General features: G+C 37.2%; 1 protein-coding gene and 1 pseudogene across 1 annotated transcript in view; one reads left to right on the top strand and one right to left on the bottom strand.

Annotated features, from left to right (window-relative positions):
• The window catches only part of ZMYM4 (zinc finger MYM-type containing 4), a 127,704-nt gene that overhangs the window by 66,668 nt on the left and 37,021 nt on the right, over window positions 1-24,015 (bottom strand). Inside the window, exon 2 of the mRNA XM_081816848.1 lies at window positions 7,317-7,362. Within this exon, the coding sequence (XP_081672974.1) occupies window positions 7,317-7,362 (46 nt within the window). The remainder of the gene's footprint in view (window positions 1-7,316; window positions 7,363-24,015) is intronic.
• On the top strand, window positions 1,248-1,331 carry LOC115940683 (small nucleolar RNA SNORA1; annotated as a pseudogene).

The raw sequence follows: 24,015 nt of genomic DNA, 5'->3' as shown, positions 1-24,015 counted from the left end.
GTTAGGAACTTGGCAAAGTACTTCTAAAATGAACACTGGCAAGAATAGGCAAAATATTCCTAAAGAACAATTTTCTGGGATGTGAACTATCAGATTATCAAGACTCACTGTACATCAAATTAATTCAAACAACATGGTACTGGCCCAGAAATAAACAAATAGCCCAACTGAAAATGTGGAAAAAAGCCCAGATACACGTTACAGAGTAGGTTTAGATCACCAGGAAAAGGAAATACTACTTGATAAATGGTGGTGAGACAATTTGTTAGCATTATGAAAAAAAACAAAGTAAGATCCGTAACCCAAGCTATATAAACAATTAAATCTAAGATAATTCAAGAGCTACATGTGAAAGATAAAATCAATGAACATTTCAGGAAATAATATATAAGGTCTTTCTGATCTCAGCCTCGATAAGCTTTTCCTGAAGAAAACTTTTTTTAAAAAGCAAACATAAAGGAAAAGACTCATACATTTACTATGATTCAACTATATTAAAATTAACTTCTGCTTATGCAAAAACTTTAAAAGACAAGTTATGAATTAGAAGTTATTTGCAATAACTATAAGTGATGAATTTTTCTTAAGGATATTTAGAAAACTTCTACAATTCAGTTAAGAAAAGACAACAACCGAATAGCAAGTGGGCAACAGATTTAATTAAACAGACATTTTGCCAAAGAGGAATCAGAAACAGCTAATAAACATGAAAAAATTCAACTAAATTATTAATCATGGAAATGCAGATTTTTAAAAAATATTGATTCCATGTTATACCTACCATATTGACAAAATTTAAAAGTCTGATAATATCACATGTTGGCCAGATGCACAGTGAAAAAAACTCTAACCACAATGGTGTAAGTGTAAACAGATAAACTACTTAGGAAAATAAATTTTGCATTTCTGATAAAGTTGAGAATATACACAACATACACAGCCTAGGCCTGAGAAATCACCTTCCCATATATACTCTAGAGCAAGAGTAGGTAAACTGTGTCTGCATGCCAAATCCAGAAGCCACCTGTTTTTTGGGGGGAGTATTTCTGTTCAACCTATGAGCTAAGAATGCTTTTCACATTTTTAAATGGTTTAAAAAAAAAAAAAGAAAAAGAAAATTTCCTGACACATGGAAAATTATGTGAACTTCAAAATTCAGTGTCCACAGTTTTATTAGAGACAAACACATTAATTCCTTTACATACCTGCCAGGAATGCACAGCTAAGTTGTTGCAATAGAAACAGGATGACCTATGACTATACTGAGACACAGGTTATGCTTCCATCACAGCAAATTTATTGCAGTGGTAACAATGAGACCTGTAATATTTTCTGCTATGCTAATGGAGTAGAGTAACAAGACCTTTCAATATCAGAAACAAAGAATAATAATTTTAGACCACTTGCCTAAAATAGCAATCAATGTACTTCCTACAATTTGACTTCGAGTCCTAAAATAAAGAAATTGGATCCCAAATATTACAGGTGGGCAATCTTTAAGTATGTTCATATTTGAGTGGAGATCAAAGAAACCCAACCGAAAGAACTAGACCGACTTTTACAACTGTGGTTTGAACAAAAGTTCTTTTTGAAAGGGTTATTTTAAAGGTGCCTGGGTGGCTCAGTCTTAAAATACTGAATTATACATTTAAAAATAATTAAGATGAGGGGCACCTGGGTGGCTCGCTTGGTTGAGCAGCCACCAAGAGCCGACTCTTGGTGACTCTTGGCTTCAGCTCTGGTCATGATCTCAGGGTCCTGGGACTGAGCCCCACCTCCGGCTCTGCACGCAGCGGGGAGCCTGCTTGAGGATTCTGTCTCTCACCCTCCCTCTGCCCCTCCCAGCCACCCCCGGCCACTCACACACATGCTCTCTTTCCCTCTCCCTAAATAAATAAATAAATAAATAAATAAATAAATCTTTAAAGAAAAGAATTAAGATGGTAAATTTTATATTATGTGTTTTTTACCACAACTTTTTAAAAATAAATAAAAATTGGGGCATCTGGGTGGCTCAGTCGGTTAAGCGTCTGCCTTCAGCGTGGGTCATGATCCCAGGGACCTGGGATCGAGCCCCACATCGGGCTCCCTGCTCAGCGGGGAGCCTGCTTCTCCTTCTCCCTCTGCCATTCCTCCCGCTTGAATTCTCTCTGTCAAATAAATAAATAAAATCTTTATTTATTTATTTCCTAAACAATTATAATTGTTTAGGAAAAAATATAAAATAAAAATAAAAATAAATAAAAATTGTAATGTATTTAATGAATAAACACACATCAGTGATAAATGAATGAGAGCTACATGCAACAGTATAGTCAAGTATCAGGAATATATAATAAAAAGAAAGTGGTAACATATACAGTTTATTCAAAAACAATACAAAGTCCATAAACAAGCAAAACTAAAGAATATCTTGATTAATAATGTAGAGGTGGTAAAAAGTATAAGAAAATCGAGGAAATAAGCAAAATCCAGGATAATAGCTATTTGGAGAGAACAAAATGGGACTGAGGGATTGGCATGAAAGGCACGATGTGGCACATTTTTTAAAAGCTGGGTGGTGGGGCGCCTGGGGGGCTCAGTCGTTAAGCGTCTGCCTTCGGCTCAGGTCATGATCCCAGGGTCCTGGGATCGAGCCCCGCATCGGGCTCCCTGCTCAGCAGGACGCCTGCTTCTCCCTCTCCCATTCCCCCTGCTTGTTCCCTCTCTCGCTGTGTCTCTGTCAAATAAATAAATAGAATCTTTAAATATAAATAAATAAATAATAAATAATAATAAAATAAATAAAAGCTGGGTGGTGAAGCCAAGGGTTTTATTTTTAATATAGCTCACATGTTATAAATACTTTTGTATTTAATATTTTATAAAAATATTTTCTAAATACTCCAAGAAACTAGGATAGCATATATTCAAAGGGTAAGGAAAACTTTTTTAACCAAGACTGAAAACTGTGATGGTAAAAAAACCAAATTTTTTATATTAAAAACATTTGCTTAGGGGCACCTGGGTGGCTCAGTCAGTTGAGCCAACTTCAGTTTGGGTCATGATCCCAGGGTCCTGGGATCAAGTCCCACATCCGGCTCCCTGCTCGGCAGGAAGTCTGCTTCTCCCTCTATCCCCTCCCCCCTGCTTGTGTTTGCTCTCTCTTTTGCATGCTCTAGCTCATAAATAAATAAACAGATAAATAAATAAATATTTTTAAAAATACGTTTAGGAAAAGCTGACACAAACAAAAGGAAACAAAGGAAATCAAAAACCCCTACTCCATTATTAAAAGAACATTAGGTCATATATTTTAAAAGTTAAATTTTCTGAATGAATGATTGTCTTATCTTTTTAAAAGTATACCTGAATCTTCTTTCAGATTTATCCTTTACCATGCCTACTATGACTCACCTTAGCAACTACTATTACAGAATTTAAAAAGCTTCTCCCTCTGACCTTCCCCCCTCTCATGTGCTTGGCTCTCTCTCATTCTCTCTCTCTCAAATAAATAATAAATCTTTAAAAAAAAAAAAATTCTTTTTTTTTTTAAGATTTTCTTTATTTGTCAGAGAGAGAGAAAACAAACGGGGGGAACAGCAGGCAGAGGGAGAAGCAGACTCCCCACTGAGCAAGGAGCTTGATGTAGGATTTGATCCCCAGGACCCTGGGATCGTGACCCAAGCCGAAGGCAGACGCCCAACTGACTGAGCCACCCAGGCATCCCTAAATTTTTTTTTTTTTTTAAAGATTTTATGTATTTAGAGCGCACGTGTGCACATACAAGCAGGGGCAAGGGCAAAGGGAGAGAGAGTGAGGGAGTGAGGGATTCTCAAGCGGACTCCATGCTGAGCATGGAGCCCTGATGATGTGGGGCTTGAACTCAGGACCCTGAGATCATGACCTTAGGTGAAATCAAGAGTCAGACGCTCAACTGACTGAGTCACCCAGGTGCACCAGGCTTTTTTTTTTTTTTTTTAAAGATTTTATTTATTTATTTGAGAGAGAGAGAATGAGAGACAGCACGAGGGGGAAGAGGGTCAGAGGGAGAAGCAGACGCCCCGCCGAGCAGGGAGCCCGATGCAGGACTCGATCCAGGGACTCCAGGATCATGACCTGAGCCGAAGGCAGTCGCCTAACCAACTGAGCCACCCAGGTGCCCAAAAAAGAATATTTTTAAAAATAAAATTTAAAAGCCTACAAATTGTCATGAAAAAACTTTAAGAAATGGGAAAAGAGTATTCATTTATTTAACAAATATTTATAATTAGACAATACAGAGGAGCCAGTCCAAATGTTGAACTTATTAAAAACTGCTTAAATTCAAATTCAATAGGAGTTAAGAAAATGCAGGATAAAGTTAACACTGTGCTATTTCATATCCATCAGATTGCCAAACCTGAAGAAGAGCTACAATATATATTAATGGGATGACGGGGTATTCTTATACATTTCTGATGGAAATGTAAGGCATTCAAGTTTTGAAAAGTAGGCTAGCAACATCTATTAAAATTACACATACCCTTTACTGAACAATACCCACTCGTTGTAATCTACATATACATATAAAACTACTAGTATATAAGGACATTTTTTTTAATCCATATAAGGACATTATTATTTTTTCTTTTAAGATTTTACTTATTTATTTGACAGAGAGAGACACAGCGAGAGAGGGAACACAAGCAGGGGGAGTGGGAGAGGGAGAAACAGGCTTCCTGTGGAGGAGGGAGCCCGATGCGGGGCTCAATCCCAGGACCCTGGGATCATGACCTGAGCCGAAGGCAGACACTTAACCGACTGAGCCACCCAGGCGCTCCATATAAGGACATTCTTAAGGGATTTTTAATGCATCATCGTTTATCATGGTAAAAAACTAAAATAATATCAATGCCTAACAGGGCAAAAGATGACTTGTACATCTAAACCATGGGACATTATACTATATTGGAGCTATCCCAGTTGAGGTGGAAGAATATCATGAAGTACTCCTGAATGAGAGAAGCTAGGTAGAAAAATCTTAGGTATATGATGATCCTACCTGTTGAACAAAAAATAAAAAACCTTCAAAACCCTTACATATATATATATATATATCTGTATACATTTATGCATATAATGATTTTAGAAGCAGTGGAGAAAAAAATGGAAGACTATCTACAAAGTTGTAGGTGGGGTGCGGGGATAGGGACAATGATATGAAAGACTAGGGCACCCGGGTGGCTCAGTCGATTAAGCGTCTGCCTTTGGCTCAGGTCAAGATCCCAGGGTCCCGGGATGGAGCACCCCATCAGGCTCCCTGCTCAGCAGGGCATCTGCTTCTCCCTCTCCCTCTGCCCCCTCCCTCCACTTGTGCTCTCTTTCGTGCTCTTTCTCTCCAATAAAATAAAATATTTTTTTTAAAAAGCATTAAAAAAAAAAAGGAAAGACTAAGTGAAAAGACAAAACGTTACTTGTAAAAAATCATATATGATCAGATTCATCAGTCTGTGTTTCTGTATTACAGGAAGTAGTTAATGTTATGAAGATCCAAATACAGACCTAAAGGATGAATTTTTTTTTTTTAAAGATTATTTATTTATTTATTTATTTGACAGAGAGACAGAAGAGCACAAGCAGAGGGAGTGGCAGAGGGAGAGGGAGAAGCAGGCTCTGCACTGAGCAGGGAACCCGATGCGGGACTTGATCCCAGGACCCTGAGATCATGACCTGAGCCGAAGGCAGACGCTTAACCATCTGAGCCACCCAGGCGCCCAAGGATGAATTTTTTTAAAGCCATCTTGTGATATACAATAAAATATCCTATGACAGCATTATATGCTGTGAAGGCAGACTGTATTTTCCAAATATGGCTGCAACAGTATCTCCCATTTACATGGTGGTCTACAATGTGACTTTGACCCTTCTATCAAGAAGTGAGGTCTGAATATACTTTTCTCCTAAATCTGAGCAGGCTTGTGACTGACTCCCTCGTAGCCAAAAGAATGTGGTAGAAGTGATGCTGTGTGACTTTTGAACATAGGTCAGAGAAGATGCAGCTTTTGCCTTATTCAATGAATTACTCTTGCTTGGAGCCTGAGCCACCATGAAAAAAGTCTGACTACCCTGAGGCTGCCATGCTATGAGGAAGGCAAGGCAACAGGGAGAGCATGTACAGGTGCTCAAGCTGGCAGTCCCAGTTTTTGTGCCCTCAAAGCCCAGACTAGACATGAATGAATGAGCTTCCAGATTATTCCAAAACCACTAAAGATCCAGAAAGCTAGTTACCTCTCACTATGTAGTCTAAAAAAATGCTTATCTCTCAAAAATATTAACAAACTAATTCCAAAGAGAAAGAAGGTACTCATAGATCCTATGAATGGAAGTTACTTTCAGGAAAAAAAAATGCATATTCTCCTTGACTCAGTAACTCTAGATAACAAAATTTATCCTTCGTAAGAACACAAACATCCTTTGATGATTCATGAGTTCTATTCTTAAAATTTATTCTACAGAAAAGGATACACTCCCTTTGTCTACTTCAACAAGTAGACAAAAATGTGTATAGGAATACATATACTCAATACTGTTTGTAATAATGAAAAACTGAAAATAATATACACATATATAAAAGAGTAAGTTGGTTAAATTATAATACAGCCATACAAATAAAATACCAAGTATCCATCAGAAAGGATAGAATAGGCCAAAATCCACCAACATAGAAAGACATTTAGGCAGTTGAATGAAAAAAGCAAGAACAGTACCTACCATATGATCCCTACAGACATATAAAAATCCCCATCCACCATATATAGATCTATACATATTCACAGAAAAAAGTCTGGAAAGATATATTTAAACTTTTAAAACTGATTATTTTTAGAGAATAATAAAGACAAAGGCTTTCATTTTCTGCTTTTTTCATTTTTATACTGTAAAATTGAATGTATTACTTTTATAATCCTAAAAAACAAAGTTGGGTTTTTTTCCTAAGAGAATCATGTAATGCAGAAAGAATATAAACAGAAAATTAAGAGACCCTGTAAACAAAGTAGAAACCTTTACTGAATAGTAAGTATAAGCTTCTATATGATTCATACATACACAAAGCATGGCTTTATTTCAACATTAATAACTGTGAGAACAAAATGCTTACTAAAAAAAAGTAAAACTCTTATAATTAAGATTAATTTGCTGAAGATACTAACAGGGTGATGAGATCTAAACTAAATCAAATTGTACCATCATATTAACAGGCCCTAACTAAACACTGTTACAGATAAATGCTCTATCTAGACTCAATTATTATCTATTTAAAGACATGACTGGTTTTTTTCTAAAGTGGTACTTACAGTTCTCTACAATTTCATCAAAAACTGCACCAGTTTTCTGCTCAAACTGAAAAAGCAAAAAAGGAAAGAGAAAAATAACATTATTGTCACATTCTATCATACTTTCTGGTATCCCTCCTCACTCCCCCAAAAGCTGTAATTTTCAATACAAAGTATACAAATTCACAACATAATCAAAACGCTGCCAGAGTAAAATATAATTTAGAACTAATAAAAGAAATCCGCACGTGAAAACCCCCAAACCAAAAATAGATAAATACATGCCCTCATATAAAAAACTTGTTTTTAAATTACTTTTAAGTCACAAGATACATACAGTCGTGTACAGTTATAATAATAATGACAGCCACACTTATGGAGAACTTACTAACACTGATAACTACTTAAAACCTCTAACCAAAATTAAACAGAACAATCAGCATCAAATAGGTTTTGCTTAGCCAGAAATCTGCTGCTCTGCAGATGAGTTAGCCATGTTACAGGGATGCTCCTATTTCAGTATGTTAGGGCCTAAGACAGAAGCAGAGCCAAGTCTGAGGTAATTTTGGATCTTTTAAGACAGAGATGCAAGGGGTGGGGCTCACTCAAGGGTGAAGCATGCAACTCTTGATCTCCGGGTTGTGAGTTCCAGCCCCATGTTGGGTGTAGAAATTTTTTTTTTTACAAAGGGATATATATAAAAATAACTAACAGAGACCGGGGTGAGGGGCGAACCACAGCAAAGGCAACTCTACCCAGAAGCTAAAGACACTCGCATGGTCCACTTTAGTCTGTAAAGGTCTCCTCCTTTTGGCAACTATGAGCATTCCAGCCTCTTGTTTTTCTTCCTACTATTCATCAATGAGGCAAGAACACAAGGAAGGCTGCTTTTGATAAACCTTGCCCAATAAAACCCAGAGTGTGTCTCCCCATTCAAGCGAAAAACTTTGCAGAAAAAAAGAACTACCTAGATACTTATGCAACTACAGAGGAAAGACAACAGCTGGCTGTAGTAGTAATCAATAGTATCTGATATGTATAAATGTGAAGAGACAACCAATGATCCCAGGTTTCTGAAATAACTATGTGAAGGAGAAGGCTCAAGGTGAATAAACAGAACCACCACTCTAGAAGGAAAACAATTAATTTACAGAAAGGAAACTTCTACGACATAAAAAAACTAAAAACAACCACAAAAAGGAGACGAGCGAATATTTGGAAACAAGAAAATGACTGCAAAATTAAAATTTTATTGGAAAGCCTAGTGATAAAGTTCTGTTTCAAAAACAACATAAAGTCAAAGAGCTAGAAAAGACAGCCTACATGATGACATGGAAAGACTGAAGCAGTAGGTCTAAGAGCAAACTCAAAGGCATCCCCAAAAGGGAGAATAATGGAAAGGTGAAATAATAGAAGAAAATTTTCCCGAACAGAAAATACAAATATTTGAGATTGAATGGGCCTACTAAATACCAAAGAGGAGATGGAAAAAAGATACATCCTGGTGAAATATCAGAATTCCAAAAGAAAAGAGCAGAGGAGTAGAAAGAATTATAGTGTAGGTGACTCATAAAACACATTTAACATAACTGAACTCAACTATATAAACGTGAAAAAGAAAGGAAAGAAATAGTAAAGGCCACTCCACCTACCAACTACCCAATGAGTTATGCCCCAAAATAAAACAGAAATGGGACATATGACTCGGCAAGCCAAACAACGAAAGTACTTGTCTGCACCGAAGGGGATCCAAATGTTTAAAGATAAGATACATTTTGTACACTACTACCCCTGTACACTTTGCATGCACAACCAAAGTACAATCTTGCTCAATGATGTAAGAAAAGATAAAACATAGTAGTGACATTACCCATGGTGACATGTCTATACTTTATGGGTAACTTAAGATTTTCTAAGGTAATTTGGATTATGTACCATTTCACTTTGTGAGCTGATTATAAAACTGACGGGATAATATAGTATTGTGATTTAGTCTCCTAACAGTTTCTGTGTTCTATAAGAAACAAGAATCAGGCTGATATCACACTTCTCTGCAAGATGAGACACAAAAGATCAATGATTATCATGTTCAAAAAGAAAAGAACTTAGACCACACAAATTTTATTATGAAAAATACTTAACAAAATGGAAATGAAATACATTAATTAAAATTATACTGGGCACAAGAAACAGTAGCAACTGATTATGACTCAGAAGAAATGAAAAAACCTAGATGGGAAGAACATGAGAAGACACTTCAGAAGACACTTGTTTGGCAAAAATTCTACGATTTTCTTCTCTATGGTTCAAAAACAAAACCTTTGTTTTCTTACCTCTCCTTCCCTCCCTCCCATACAGCAAACAAAAAAACAAAGACAAAGACTGAAAATACTGCCACTGATGCCAAACAACTAACAAGTTTGTTTACAATATACAATATCATCCACCAAGTCCCTTTTTTTTGAGACTGATAAACATTTCAAAACCATAGGGACAAAATGGATTTGTTTGCCTAAAGCTGAAAAGAAAGACAGGAGGATTGCTAATGAGTAGGAATGCTTTTTTTTTTTTTTAATTGAAGTATAGTTGACACACAATGTTATATTAGTTTCAGGTGTACAACACAGTGATTCAACAACTCTGTGTGTTATACATTACTCTATGCTCACCGGAAGTGTTGCTACCATATGTCACTAATATGACACTATTGAAATACCATTGACTATATTCCCTATGCTGTACTTTTCATCCCCATGACTTACTCATTACTGGAAGCCTGTACCTCCCATTTCCCTTGACTGCTTTATGCCCACCACCACCCCTCTGACAACCACCAGTTTGTTCTCTGTACTTATGAGTCTGGTTCTCCTTTTTGCTTGTTCATTTGTTTTATGAGATTCCACATACAAGTGAAATCATTTTGTTTTTGCCTTTTTCTGACTTATTTTACTTAGCATAATACTCTCTAGGGTCATCCATGTTGTCACAAATGGCAAGATCTCATTCTTTTCTATGTCTGAGTAACATTCCATTGTGTATATATACATTTTCTTTATCCATTCATCTAGTCATGGACATTAAGGCTGCTCCTGTAAATAATGCCATAATAAACAAGGGTGCATATATCTTCTCAAATTAGTGTTTTCATTTTCTCTGGGTAAAGACCCAGTAGTGGAATTACTGGATCACATGGTATTTCTATTTTTAATTTTTTGAGGAACCTCTATACAGATGATTTCCTGTGGCTGTACCAATTTACATTCCCAACAGTGAACAAGGGTTCTTTTTTCTGCACATCCTCACCAACACTCGTTTCTTGTGTTCTTTACTTCAGCCATTCTGACAGATGTGAGGTGATTTCTCATTGTGATCTTGATTTCTATCTCCATGATGATTAGTGATATTGCACATTTTTTCATGGGTCTGGTTAGCCATTTGTATGTCTTCTTTGGAAAAATGTATGTTCAGGTCCTCTATCCATTTTTAATCGAATTATTTGGTTCTTTTTCATGTTGTTGTGTAAGTTCATTACATATTTGAGATATTAACCCTTTTATCAGGTTTATCATTTGCAAATGCCTTCTCCCATTCATTAGGTTGCCTTTTCATTTTTTTGGTTTCTTCACTGTGCAAAAACTTTTCATTTTGGTGTATTCTACTTTTGCTTTTATTTCCCTTGCCTGAAGAGACACATCCAGAAAAATGCTGCTAAGGTCAAAGCCAAAGAGATTACTGTTTATATTTTCTTCTAGGAGTTTTATGGTTTCAAGTCTCACATTCAGGTCCTTAATGCATTTTGAAATTATTTTTTGTGTATAGTATAAGAAAGTGGTCCAGTTTCATTTTTTGTATGTAGCTGTCCAGTTTTCCTACCACTTACTGAAGAGACTGTTTTTTCCCTTCTTGCCTCCTTTGTTGTAGATTAATTGACCATATAAGCATGGGCTTATTTCTGGGCTCTCTATTCTGCTCCCTTGATCTATGTTTCTATTTCTGTGCCAGTACCATACTTTTTTATTATAATTTTGTAGTAGATCTGGGTACAGGACTTCTTTCTCAGGTGATGAAAATGTTCTAAAACTGTGGTTGCACAACTATAAAATACTAAAAACTACTGAATTGTGTGGCTGCTCAACAATGTGCAAGCAGGTAATACTAACAATGCTCTCAATTAAATGACAGGCAACACTCCAGAACACCTGTGTGGCCTATAATCTCAACAATTGGGTGACAAAAATTTATCAGTAACACTTAGTTTGGTGATAACATAATGGTTTTACTAAACATGTCTGAGTGCTTCTTGTCCAACCTTTTGGACATTTATAAGTAAGAAATGAGTATAAGCAGTTACAAAGTTAGCTATGAAATTAATGTCTTACTAGTCATCCCTCAAGTTTCATAAATATTTAACTGAATTTAAAAGCCAACCCAATTTAATTTTTAAGAGTCTGTAATAACTATTAGTGTATGCAGGGATTTTCTCAATATTATGAAACCAAAAGTAAAGATTTTTAAAATAAACAAGTGTGGATACTGATTTAAGACAAAACATATCAGTTCATTTTTAATTGTCAAAACACTCTCATAGACAAAACATACCAGTTCATTTTTGTCAAAACAGTCTCATGGGTTCTACCCATTAACTTCAAAACATGTAACTGTTACACACATAAACTTATAAAATAAATGTTATAACTTTAAGAAGTATGACAACAAATTAGTTAAGAGCATGGGCTCCAGTCTCAGATCACCTGAGTTTGAATCCAACTCTGCCACTTACCAGCTATGCAACTTTTAGCCTTAAATTTCCTCATCAGTAACATATGAAAATAGTGATACCTACTTCCCAGGATTGCCAGGATGATTAAATGAAAGTACTAAGCATGGTGCTTTTAGCAAACTATAAATACACAATAAATACAAGCTATTATTACCACACTACTAAAAGTTATCTTCCCTTGCTTTAAAAATCAGGGTTCACGGGTGCCTGGGTGGCTCAGTTGGTTAAGCGACTGCCTTCGGCTCAGGTCATGATCCTGGAGTCCCAGGATCGAGTCCCGCATCGGGCTCCCTGCTCAGCAGGGAGTCTGCTTCTCCCTCTGACTTCCCCTCTCTCATGCTCTCTCTCAAATAAACAAAATCTTTAAAAATAAAAATAAAAATAAATAAATAAAAAATAAAAATCAGGGTTCACTACAACATTTCATTTGTAAAAATATATCCACTGCTTAGAATAAAAGGAAAGCTTCTAGGCAAATGACTCAGCCCCCTGCATTCCAAAAATTGAGCACTGGGGATAAAGTACATTTTTAGTTATAAAACAAAATACTCAAGTTCCCTAACCCTGGAAGGAGGGAAAAAATCCAAATATACTGTGAATTGGTGAGCATTACCACCCACACCTACCTGAAAATAAAAAAAATTACAATCAGAAATTTCTTGGATCCTGGATCAATAAACATTCTATTTACTGGGGTGCCTGGGTGGCTCAGTTGGTTGAGCGACTACCTTCGGCTCAGATCATGATCTCCGGGTCCTGGGATACAGCCTCACATGAGGCTCCCTGCTCAGAGGGGAGGTCTGCTTCTCCCTCTTCCTCTGCCCCTCCCCCCAACTTGTGCACGCTCTCTTTCTCTGTCTCAAATAAGTAAATAAAATCTTTAAAAAAATAAAAATAAGTAATTCAAAGCTTTTTTATAATAAAAACTTGAACATCCAAAGAATGTAACTTTAAAAATTACAAGAATAAGTGTGCCTGGGTAGCTCAGTAAGTTCAGTGTCCAATTCTTGGTTTTGGCTCAGGTCATGATCTCAGGATCCCGGGATCTGGCCCACATCGGGCTCTGTACTCAGCACAGAGTCTGCTTGTCCCTCTCCCTCCCCCTCTGTGCATGCACATGCTCTCTCACTCTCTCTCAAATAAGATCTTTAAAATAAAAATAAAAATTACAAGCATCTCAAAGATTAAGCAGAAACTTCAAAATGCTTTTTATGCTTGCAACAGACCGCTCGAAATTAAATGTCTAATCTCTTTCCTTCAACCCCAAATGGTAATGCTTGTCTTTCCCTATTATTATTCCAATTTAAACATCCCTTACTTATACTTTCAAATTTGTTCATACCAATGATCTTTTTAGTCATTTTATCAAGTTAGAAAATGTAACAAATCTGTTATGGAAAAAACATTTATAAAGGCAGTTCTCACTTTGAACTGCAGTGCAGAACCATGAAAAAGACCCTACAAGCTGAAACTGAGCAATCTCATTAATCAAACGGAAAAAACCCCACAATTGTTCTGTGAACTTTAAAATTTCTATCATAACATTTGAAAACATTTAAGACTTTTTAACTGTCAATTATAAATGCATAGGAAAATGGTAAGTATTCTGTGATTAATATTTACTATTTTAAAATTTAAAACGTTTAAAACAGAAAATCAGAGTGTTCTATTTTTTTCTAAAAATACTTACCAAGAGTAGGGAGTTCTTGCCTTCTCATTTTTCTCATATAACTTATGACACAGAATAAGGATGTTTTCTATGCCTTGGCAAACTCTCTTCATCTGTTCGAAGTTTGGTTCAGCTTACAACATTTTACCCCTTTGTCCTTTCAGTCTTGTCAAGTATTTCCAAGAATTTCTTTAATGTGGAATTTTTGCTGGAGTCACTTCCCCTGGAACATCTTCATCCTTTCTATCACAATGACTTTCCTCATTCATGCTGATAAATTCACCTTTACTGTAAGTTCCTTGGGCTTCATTTGAATAATGTTCCCTTTATGACCACTGTTATCTTTCATCACATTGTTATTGATGGGCTTGCATTCCAAAACAGACCTATCCCATATTAAATTGTTGATGATCATAATTACTCGCTCAATTCATCTTTGGAATCTGGGTGTGAAGTTTGCACATCATCCCTATTTGCTCTAGAAGCTTAATCCCTGCTGACTCTGAAAAGAAACCATCCTTCACTGGCAATAAAAAGTTCTTCAGTCTCCTTGTACTAAGTTTTCTTTCATGCAGCAAGTAACTTCAACACTAATGAATGTTAGCCAAACTGATTAAGTTCCTATTACAATTTAAACTTAATGATGTCAAAGCGATTTTACCTTGTTTTTTATATTCTTCCAATACAGTTCATACTATACCTTCATATAGGACTAGCTCTTATCCTATCTTCACTTACCTGTCACTGTTTTCAAATCATCTATGACATCCAAATTTTCAAATCTACTGTTATCACTTTTCATTTCTTTGCTGCACTTCCATCTTGGTTGGTCAACTCTCCACTTTGATTTCCCAGTTTTGTAAAATGCCACACAGATTTACCATTAGAAGACAAGGAAGTAACACAACTACATCCTTTGCTGTATATGCAAGAACTGAATAACAGACACACAGTGACCAATCTCCAACAGACTTTGAGAGGAGTAACATGACTAGTCACTGACCATAATGGACATCTATTAATTACCTACTGATTTGTGAACTGAAGAGCTAGCATAGAAGTTTATGCACTACACAATAACTGAGAGTTCACATACCATAGTAAATGACATCTGAAATGTGTTGTTAAGGGACTGGTATTACTTAACAAAACTGTGGCAACAGAACTTCAAGCAAAGTGAGGACTGACTACACAAAGAAAAAAGTACTTAGATGTGGAAAATATTTGCTGTCAAATATGTGATAGGTCTCAAAAAAGACCATAAACATCAGTATTTTTCCATTCTAGTCACTGATCTGCTACTAATTTACTAACAGACCTTAAGCAAGAAACTTAACTCTTTGGGGTCTCAAATTCTTCAACCCATATAATTAATGAAATTGGTCTATAATTTTTTTTTTTTTTTTAACAGAGAGAGATACAGCAAGAGAGGGTACACAAGCAGGGGGAGTGGGAGAGGGAGAAGCAGGCTCCCCGCAGAGCAGGGAGCCCGATGCGGGACTCAATCCCAGGACCCTGGGATCATGACCTGAGCCGAAGGCAGACGCTTAACCGACTGAGCCACCCAGGTGCCCGAAACTGGTCTATAACTCTTAAAAGTTCTCTCCAAACTTTGAAACTTGATGCTCACAATTCACTTCAAGTGAGGCATAAACTAAGAACTCAAATTGGTGTAATGGAGAATGAAAACTTGATAAAGATACAATAAAATTAGATCTCATTCTCTCTCCATAAGGGCATTTCCTAACTAACTGATTTTTTAAGACGTTAACAACTCTTCTTTTAAAATGGAATCTTATCAGGGGTGCCTAGGTTGCTCAGTCGGTTAAGGGTCCAACTCCTGGTTTTGGCTCAGGTCATTATCTCATGGGTCTTGGGATCAAGCCCTGTATTGGGCTCCCCACTCAGGGGGGAGGCTGCTTGATGATTCTCTCCTGCTGCTCCTCCCCCAACTCAAATGTGCTCATGCTTGAGCCCTCTCTCTCTAAAAAAAAATAAATCTTTTAAAATAAATAAAAATTTAAAAAGGAATCATATCCATCTACTTTTAACATTTCTATTCATTGCAAAATTTATGTAAAGTTAATTAAAGTAATTATTCCCACTGAAATTACTTTGACAGGAACTAAGAATTAAATAGGCTTGATTTCTCCATCAAAACAAGATTATCAACTTACAGTAGGTATACCTAGCATTTCTGATTCATATTTCATGTGCTGTCAGCATTCTTTATTAGTAATGTTTCTTTTTTTTTTTAAGACTTTATTTGACAGAGAGAGCACAAGCAGGAGAAGCAGGCAGAGGGAGAGGGACAAGCAGGCTCCCTACTAAGTAGGGAGCCTGATGTGGGGCTCGAACCCAGGACCCCGGCCGGGATCATGACCTGAGCCAAAGGCAGACACTTAACCAACTGAGTCACCCAGGTGCTCTGGTTTAGAAACGTTTCTTAAATGCTATCAGTTGCTATAAAACGAAGCAACTGAATCAATTTTAAGTTCAGAAATATACTGAACTCAGCCATTAGAAATGTTTTATTAGGGCACCTGGGTGGCTCAGTCGGTTAAGCGTCTGCCTTCAACTCAGGTCATGATCCCAGGGTCCCAGGATCGAGTCCCACATTGGGCTCCGCACTCAGTGGAGAGCCTGCTTCTCCCTCTCCCTCTGCCCACTGATTCCCCTGCTCGGGCACTCTCTTCTCTCTCTCACTTTCTCTCTCAAATAAATAAATAAAATCTTAAAAAAAAAAAAAAGAAATGTTTTATCAGGTAGGGCACCTGGGTGGTTCAGTCAGTTAAGTGTCCAACTCTTGATTTCAGCTCAGGTCATGATCTCAGGTTGTGAGATCAAGCCCCACGTCAGACTCCATGCTTAGGATTCTCTCTCTCTGCCCCTCCCTACCTCTTTAAAAAAAAAAAAAGGTATTATTACGAGTGCCTGGCTCCCTCAGTCAGCAGAGCATGCAACTCCTGATGTCAGAGTTGCGAGTTCAAGCCCCATGTTGGGTATAGAGCTTACTTAAAAAAAAAAGTAAAAGGAAAAGTAAATAAATAATACAGCTTTAAAAAAAAGAAAAAGGAAAGAGCCTAGGTGGCTCAGTCGGTTAAGCTTCTGCCTTAGCTCAGGTCATGATCCAGGGTCATGGGACTGAGCCCTGTGTCAGGCTCCCTGTTCAGCAGGGAGTCTGCTTCTCCCTCTCTCTTTGCCCTTCTCCCCTGCTCATGCTCTCCCTCATGCTTGCTCACTCTCTCTCTCTCTCTAATAAATAAACAAAATCTAAAAAAAGAAAAAAGAAATGTATTATTAAAGATTCACACTTACCAATTAGTGGTGTTGGGAAAAGTGGACAACTACATGTAAAAGAATTAAACTGGACCACTATCTTATACCATATTCAAAATGCATTGAAGACTTGAATGTAAGACCTAAAACTACTAGAAGGAAAATAGACAGTAAGCTCTTTGACATCAGTCTTAGCAATATTTTTTTGGGTCAGTCTCCTCAGACAGGGGCAACGAAAGGTAAAATAAATGGATATACATCAAACTAAAAAGCATTTGCAAAGCAAAGGAAACCATCAACAAAATGAAAAGGCAACCTACCAAATGGGAGAAGATATTTGCAAATCATACATCTGACAAAGAGTTAACATCTAAAATATATATAGGTCTTACACGACCTAATATGAAAAAAGAAAAAATTTAAAAAATAGGCAGAAGACATGAATAGATACTTTTTGAAAGAACACATACAGATGGCCAACAGACACATGAAAACATGGTCAACACCACCAATCATCAGGGAAATGCAAATCAAAACCACAATATATCACCTCATATCTGTCAGATTTGTTATTACCAAAATACAGAAAATAACAAGTGATGGCAAGGACACAGAGAAAAAAGAACCCTTGTACACTGTCAGTAGAAATGTAAATGGAAGGGGCACCTGGGTGGCTCAGTGGTTAAGCATCTGCCTTCGGCTCAGGTCATGATCCCAGGGTCCTGGGATCAAGCCCCGCATCAGGCTCCCTGCTCAGTGGGAAACCTGCTTCTCCCTCTCCCACTCCCCCTGCTTGTGTTACCTCTCTTGCTGTGTCTCTCGCTGTGTCTCTCTCTGTCAAATAAACAAATAAAAATCTTTAAGGGCGCCTGGGTGGCTCAGTCGTTAAGCGTCTGCCTTCGGCTCAGGTCATGATCCCAGGGTCCTGCGATCGAGTCCCACATCGGGCTCCCTGCTCGGCAGGAAGCCTGCTTCTCCCTCTCCCACTCCCCCTGCTTGTGTTCCTGCTCTCGCTGTGTCTCTCTCTGTCAAAAAAATAAATAAAATCTTTAAAAAAAAAAAAAAAATCTTTAAAAAAAAAAAAGAAATGTAAATGGAAGAAAAAAAAAGAAATGAAAATTGATACAACCATTATGAAAAAAAGTATGGCGGCTCTTACAAAAATACAAATTCAGAAGAATATATACACCCCATGTTTATTGCAGCATTATTTACAATAGCCAAATTATGGAGGCAACCTAAGCATCCATCAATAGATGAATGGATAAAGATGTGGTGTGTGTATGTGTGTATCTATATATGTATCTATATCTAAATCTATATAGATGAACACAATGGAATATTATTCAGCCATAAAAAAGAATGGAATCTTGCCATCGGCAACAACATAAATGGATATAGAGAGTATAATGCTAAGCAAAATAAGCTAATCAGAGAAAGACAAATACCGTGTGATTTCACAGATACGTGGAACTTAAGAAACAAAACAAATGAAAAAAAAAAGAAAGGGGGGGGAGCGAGAAGCCAAAAAATAGACTTAACTACAGAGAACAAACAGATGGTTACCAGAAGGGAAGTGGGTGCACGATGCATAAAATAGGTGAATGGGATTAAGAGTACACTTAATCTTGATAAACACTGAGTAATATATGGAATTGTTGGTCACTACAATGTATACCTGAAATGAATACATTAACTACACTCGAATTAAAATATGGAGGTTCCTCAAAAAATTCAAAGTAGAAATACCATATAATTCAGCAATTCTACTTCTGGGTATTTACCCAAAGAAAATGAGAACACAACTCCAAAGAAATATATGCACGCCTATGTTTACTGCAGCATTATTTACAATAGCCAAGACACGGAAGCAACCTACTGTCCACTGACAGATGAATATGGATAAAGATGTGGGTGTGTGTGTGAATACATTAAATATACACACACATATACACACTGGAATATCACACAGCCATAAAAAGAATGAAATCTTGGGGTGCCTCCATGGCTCAGTCAGCTAAGGGTCTGACTCTTGATTTCAGCTTAGGTCATGATCTCAGGGTCAGGACTGCAGGCTCCGCCCTCAACGTGGAGTCTGCTTGAGATTCTTTGCCCCTCTCCCCACTCTCAGGCTCACTCTCTCTCTCTCTCTCCCTAAAATAAATAAATAAATAAATAATCTTTAACCCCTCCCACCCAAAAAAGACCGAAATTCTGTCAACTGTGATAACATGGATGGACCTAGAGGGTATTACACTAAGTGAATTAAGTCAGACAGAAAAAGACAAATACTGTATGATGTGGAATCTAAAAACCAAAACAAACAAAATAAAAGAGAAACAGCCTCACAGATATAGGAAACTGCTGGTTACCAGAGTGGGGAGAAGCTAGATGGGGGACAAAATACCTGAAGAGGATTAAGAGGTACAAACTTCTAGGGTAAAAAAAAAAAAAGAATTCACAGAATGTATCATTTGAGTGTTAAATTTACATTTAATATTTTTATGGAAATAATCTGTTCAGATAGCTATAAAAACCTATTAAAAATAAAAGAAATAAAAGTCAAAATCCATTACCAAATACAGAGTATAGATTTTTAGTCACTGCTGTGAAAACAGCTTCAAACAAGGGCGCCTGGGTGGCTCAGTTGGTTAGGCGACTGCCTTCAGCTCGGGTCATGATCCTGGAGTCCCGGGATCGAGTCCCGCATTGGGCTCCCTGCTCAGCGAGGAGCCTGCTTCTCCCTCTGACCCTCCCCCCTCTCATGCACTCTCTCTCATTCTCGCTCTCTCAAATAAATAAGTAAATCTTTAAAAAAAAAAAAAAAAAGCTTCAAACAAAATCATATTCAATTGTGAAAAGCTATCACCTTAAAATGACTTCTTTCATGACTTTTTTTCATAACAACTAAGAGGAAAATTAAGCTATCCAGACTTAAAATGGAAAAAGTCATTTGGAATAAGTGGATAATGTCTCCCTTTCAATGTGAATGTACAGAACGCTATATTTACCCTTACACATGAACTTATGAAGGAGGAAAACATGTGTTCCCATGATTCTTTATAATAAGTCTGGAACAATTAAACTGCACTTTTATCACCAAGTTTAATACTCCAACATAATGTATAAATTTGTTATAAGTTTGGAAAACCAGAAACATTTATAATAAAATCTATGATGAAAAAAATAAATAAAATTCAAAAAAATCTATGCTACTCAAGGCAAATATTTTCAGTGCTTCCTAAAATCTACAGCAAATATGAACTTGTAAATTATAAAACTTACAACAAATAAAGGGTTTCTTCAATTATCTAAGGTAAAAATAAAAACCTCATAACCCTGACTTAAATCAAGAGGCAAAGTGCCAGAAACCAAAAAGACAAAAATCAATCCAAAGAAATCCCCAAAATCATATATACTGACAAAAAGTTGAAGAGCCAACTGATATCTAGCTTCAAAATATCTATGAAATAAAGACAGAAAGCAAAGATTACTCAGCCTGTAAAGATCTGCAACCATGTAAGAAACATTTAAAAAAGAAGAAAAACCCAGAAATAGTTGTTCCTTAGGGGTCCCATGACCGTTTCAGGAGTTACCAAAGTGAAAACTATTTTTGCCATAATACTAAGACATTATTTGTATTTTTACTGTGTTGACATTTGCACTAAGGGTGCAAAATCAATTCTGGTCCCTTAGGCAGTGGCACCCTACTATACTAGTAGTCACTGTATTCATCACTGTCCAATAATGACTGTCGTGGATATATATTGAGAGAAAATACAATTTAAGTATTTAAAATTTCTTAAGAGAGTGTGTCTTGTAGAAGTAACCAAAAATCAAAAAGTACTTCTATTTAAAGAATAACTTAAAAGCAAGCCCAGTCAGTTCAGTCTTAATTGTAACTAAAATATTTATTCCCTTAGAGATATCCCATTAACTTTTTTTTGATCATGGAAGACAGTATCAAAATCTAAATTCTGTGATTTTTTTTCCAAACTACAATTAATGTATAGTAGTAAGATTGTATGTAATTGTACTTTAGTATAACATTTAATACATTACACAAGATAATACAGGTAGAGGCCAGAAAGATCAAACTTAAAATGTCACTAAAAAATAGGGACACCTAGGGGTGCCTGGGTGGCTCATTCGGTTAAGCGTTTGATTCATTTTGGATTAGGTCATGATCTCAGGGTTGTGAGACTGAGCCCCATGTTGGGCTCTGTGCTGTGAGTGGAGCCTGCTTAGATTTCTCTCTCTCCCGATCCTTCAGCCCCTCCCTTCTCTCTCTCTCCCTCTCTCTAATAAAAATAAAATAAAATAAAACATAGAGGCACTTGGCTGACTCAGTCAGTAAAGCATAAAACTCTTGATCTCAGGGTTGTGAGTTTCAAATCCCACACTGGGTGTAGAGATTACCTGAAAAAAATAAAAGCTTAAAAAAAATTGTCACTAGGGCGCCTGAGTGGCTCAGTTGGTTAAGCGACTGCCTTTGGCTCAGGTCATGATCCTGGAGTCCCGGGATCGAGTCCCACATCGGGCTCCCTGCTCGGCGGGGAGTCTGCTTCTCCCTCTGACCCTCCTCCCTCTCATGCTCTCTGTCTCTCATTCTCTCTCTCTCAAATAAATAAAAAAAAATCTTTAAAAAAAAAAATTGTCCCTAAAAAATAATTCGTAACTAAATTTTCATAGTTCTTAGTTTTCAACCTGATTTATAGCGTCATGTTACATTAACCCCAGATAATCTAACATACCAACAAACAGGAAAGCAATTAAAAATTATCTAACAAATATGAAAATTTAGTATTCCTGGATCATGTACTTTAGACAAGAGTTATTCATCTTTTTGAATGAACATTTTACTGAATACATACATGCTATCTCTTTCTAAAGGACAGGAAAAGGCATAATACATATAAATTAGTTATAAGCAATCTAGTAAATTGCTTTCCTAGGTATAGAAACTGGATACACTGAAATATATATCTCTAAATGCTTAACGGATGAAATGTTTACAACTGCTATTTTAGAATTATTTAAAGATTAGCTGCTCATTTTCTTAAAGGATCCACACGGACCTGAAACATACCTCTTGAAACCAAGAAGAGACCAATTATATATATCTAAATTGCACATATATATGCATAAGAATTGATATATACAATCTGAATCATAAATAGTTCTACAATATTCAAATTCTTAAATAATCATGTATCACTTTAATAAACAGAAAATAAAATTTTAAGCCTTGATAAATTATATGTACATTTAATATATAACATACTTTTTTTTTTTTTAAGATTTTTATTTATATGGGGCGCCTGGGTTGCTCAGTCGTTAAGCGTCTGCCTTCGGCTCAGGTCATGATCCTGGGATCCTGGGATCAAGCCCCGCATCGGGCTCCCTGCTCCGGGCTCCCTGCTCCGCGGGGAACCGCAGGGAAGCCTGCTTCTTCTCCCCTTGCTTGTGTTCCCTCTCTCACTGTGTCTCTCTCTGTCAAATAAATAAAATCTTATTTATTTATTTGACAGAGAGAGATAGCAAGAGCAGGAACACAAGCAGAATGGGAGAGGGAGAAGCAGGCTTCCCCGCGGAGCAGGGAGTACAATGCGGGGCTCGATCCCAGGACCCTGGGATCATGACCTGAGCCAAAGGCAGACGCTTAACAACTGAGCCACCCAAGCGCCCCTAACATACATTTTTGATATAACTTTTTAAAAAGGAAATGGCAACAAGTGATAATATAGTAAAGCTTTTTTATCTTAAGCACACACACCTTTTTTTAAAAAGATTTTATTTATTTGAGATAGAGAGAGAGAAAGCATGAGCAGGGGGGAAGGGTAGAGGGAGAAGCAAACTCCCCGCTGAGTGGGGAGCTCCATGTGCAACTCGATCCCAGGACCCTGGGATCATGACCTGACCACAAAGCAGACACTTAACCAACTGAGCCACCCAGGCACCCCCACACACATCTTCTTTACAAATCTCCTAACCTCTAGAATTGTTCCTGTGCCTTTAAAACACAGGATGGACATCAATTGCCACATTATTTTCAACAATGAAATATTAGAAAAAAGTCCCTCTACAGAGAAATGATTGATTTTTTTTTTTTTTTTTTTTTTTTTTATTTGAGACAGAGAGAATGAGAGACAGAGAGCATGAGAGGGAGGAGGGTCAGAGGGAGAAGCAGACTCCCTGCCGAGCAAGGAGCCTGATGCGGGACTCGATCCTGGGACTCCAGGATCATGACCTGAGCCGAAGGCAGTCGCTTAACCAACTGAGCCACCCAGGCGCCCCTGATTAAATGATTTATTAATACACATTATACTATGGAATTCTATGCAGATTTTACAAAGAATAAGGTAGAAAGTTCTGGAGATGGTGGTGATCTTTGCACAACAATATGAATATACTTAATGCCTCTGAACTATAAACTTAATAATGATTAAAATGGCAGATGTTGGGGCACCTGGGTGACTCAGTCAGTTAAGCGTCCGACTCTTGATTTCAGCTCAGGTCATGATCTCGGAGTCATGAGATCGAGCCCTATGTCAGGCTTTGCACAGAGTCCGCTTGAGATTCCCTTTCTCCCTTTCCCTCTGTCCATCACTCTCGTGCTCTTTCTCTAAAATAAATCAGTAACTCTTAAAAAAAAAAAAAAAATGGGCGCCTGAGTGGCTCAGTCCTTAAGCGTCTGCCTTCGGCTCAGGTCATGGTCCCGGGGTCCTGGGATCGAGTCCCACATCGGGCTCCTTGCTCAGCGGTAAGCCTCCTTCTCCCTCTCCCACTCCCCCTGCTTGTGTCCCCTCTCTCGCTGTGTCTCTCTCTGTCGAATAAATGAATAAAATCTTTAAAAAAAAAAAAAAAGCTAATAGACAAAGTCGCAACAAAAAAATAGAATCAAGAACCAGACTGAAATTTTAGAACTGAAAAATTAAAACACCAAAGAAGAAAAAGAAAAAAATCAATGAATGGTTACCAAGGGCTGGGGT

This window comes from Leptonychotes weddellii, chromosome 4, assembly GCF_054177405.1.
Source record: "Leptonychotes weddellii isolate Sample4059 chromosome 4, ASM5417740v2, whole genome shotgun sequence".
NCBI lineage: Eukaryota > Metazoa > Chordata > Mammalia > Carnivora > Phocidae > Leptonychotes > Leptonychotes weddellii.
This window is presented reverse-complemented; position numbering and strand designations above follow the sequence as displayed.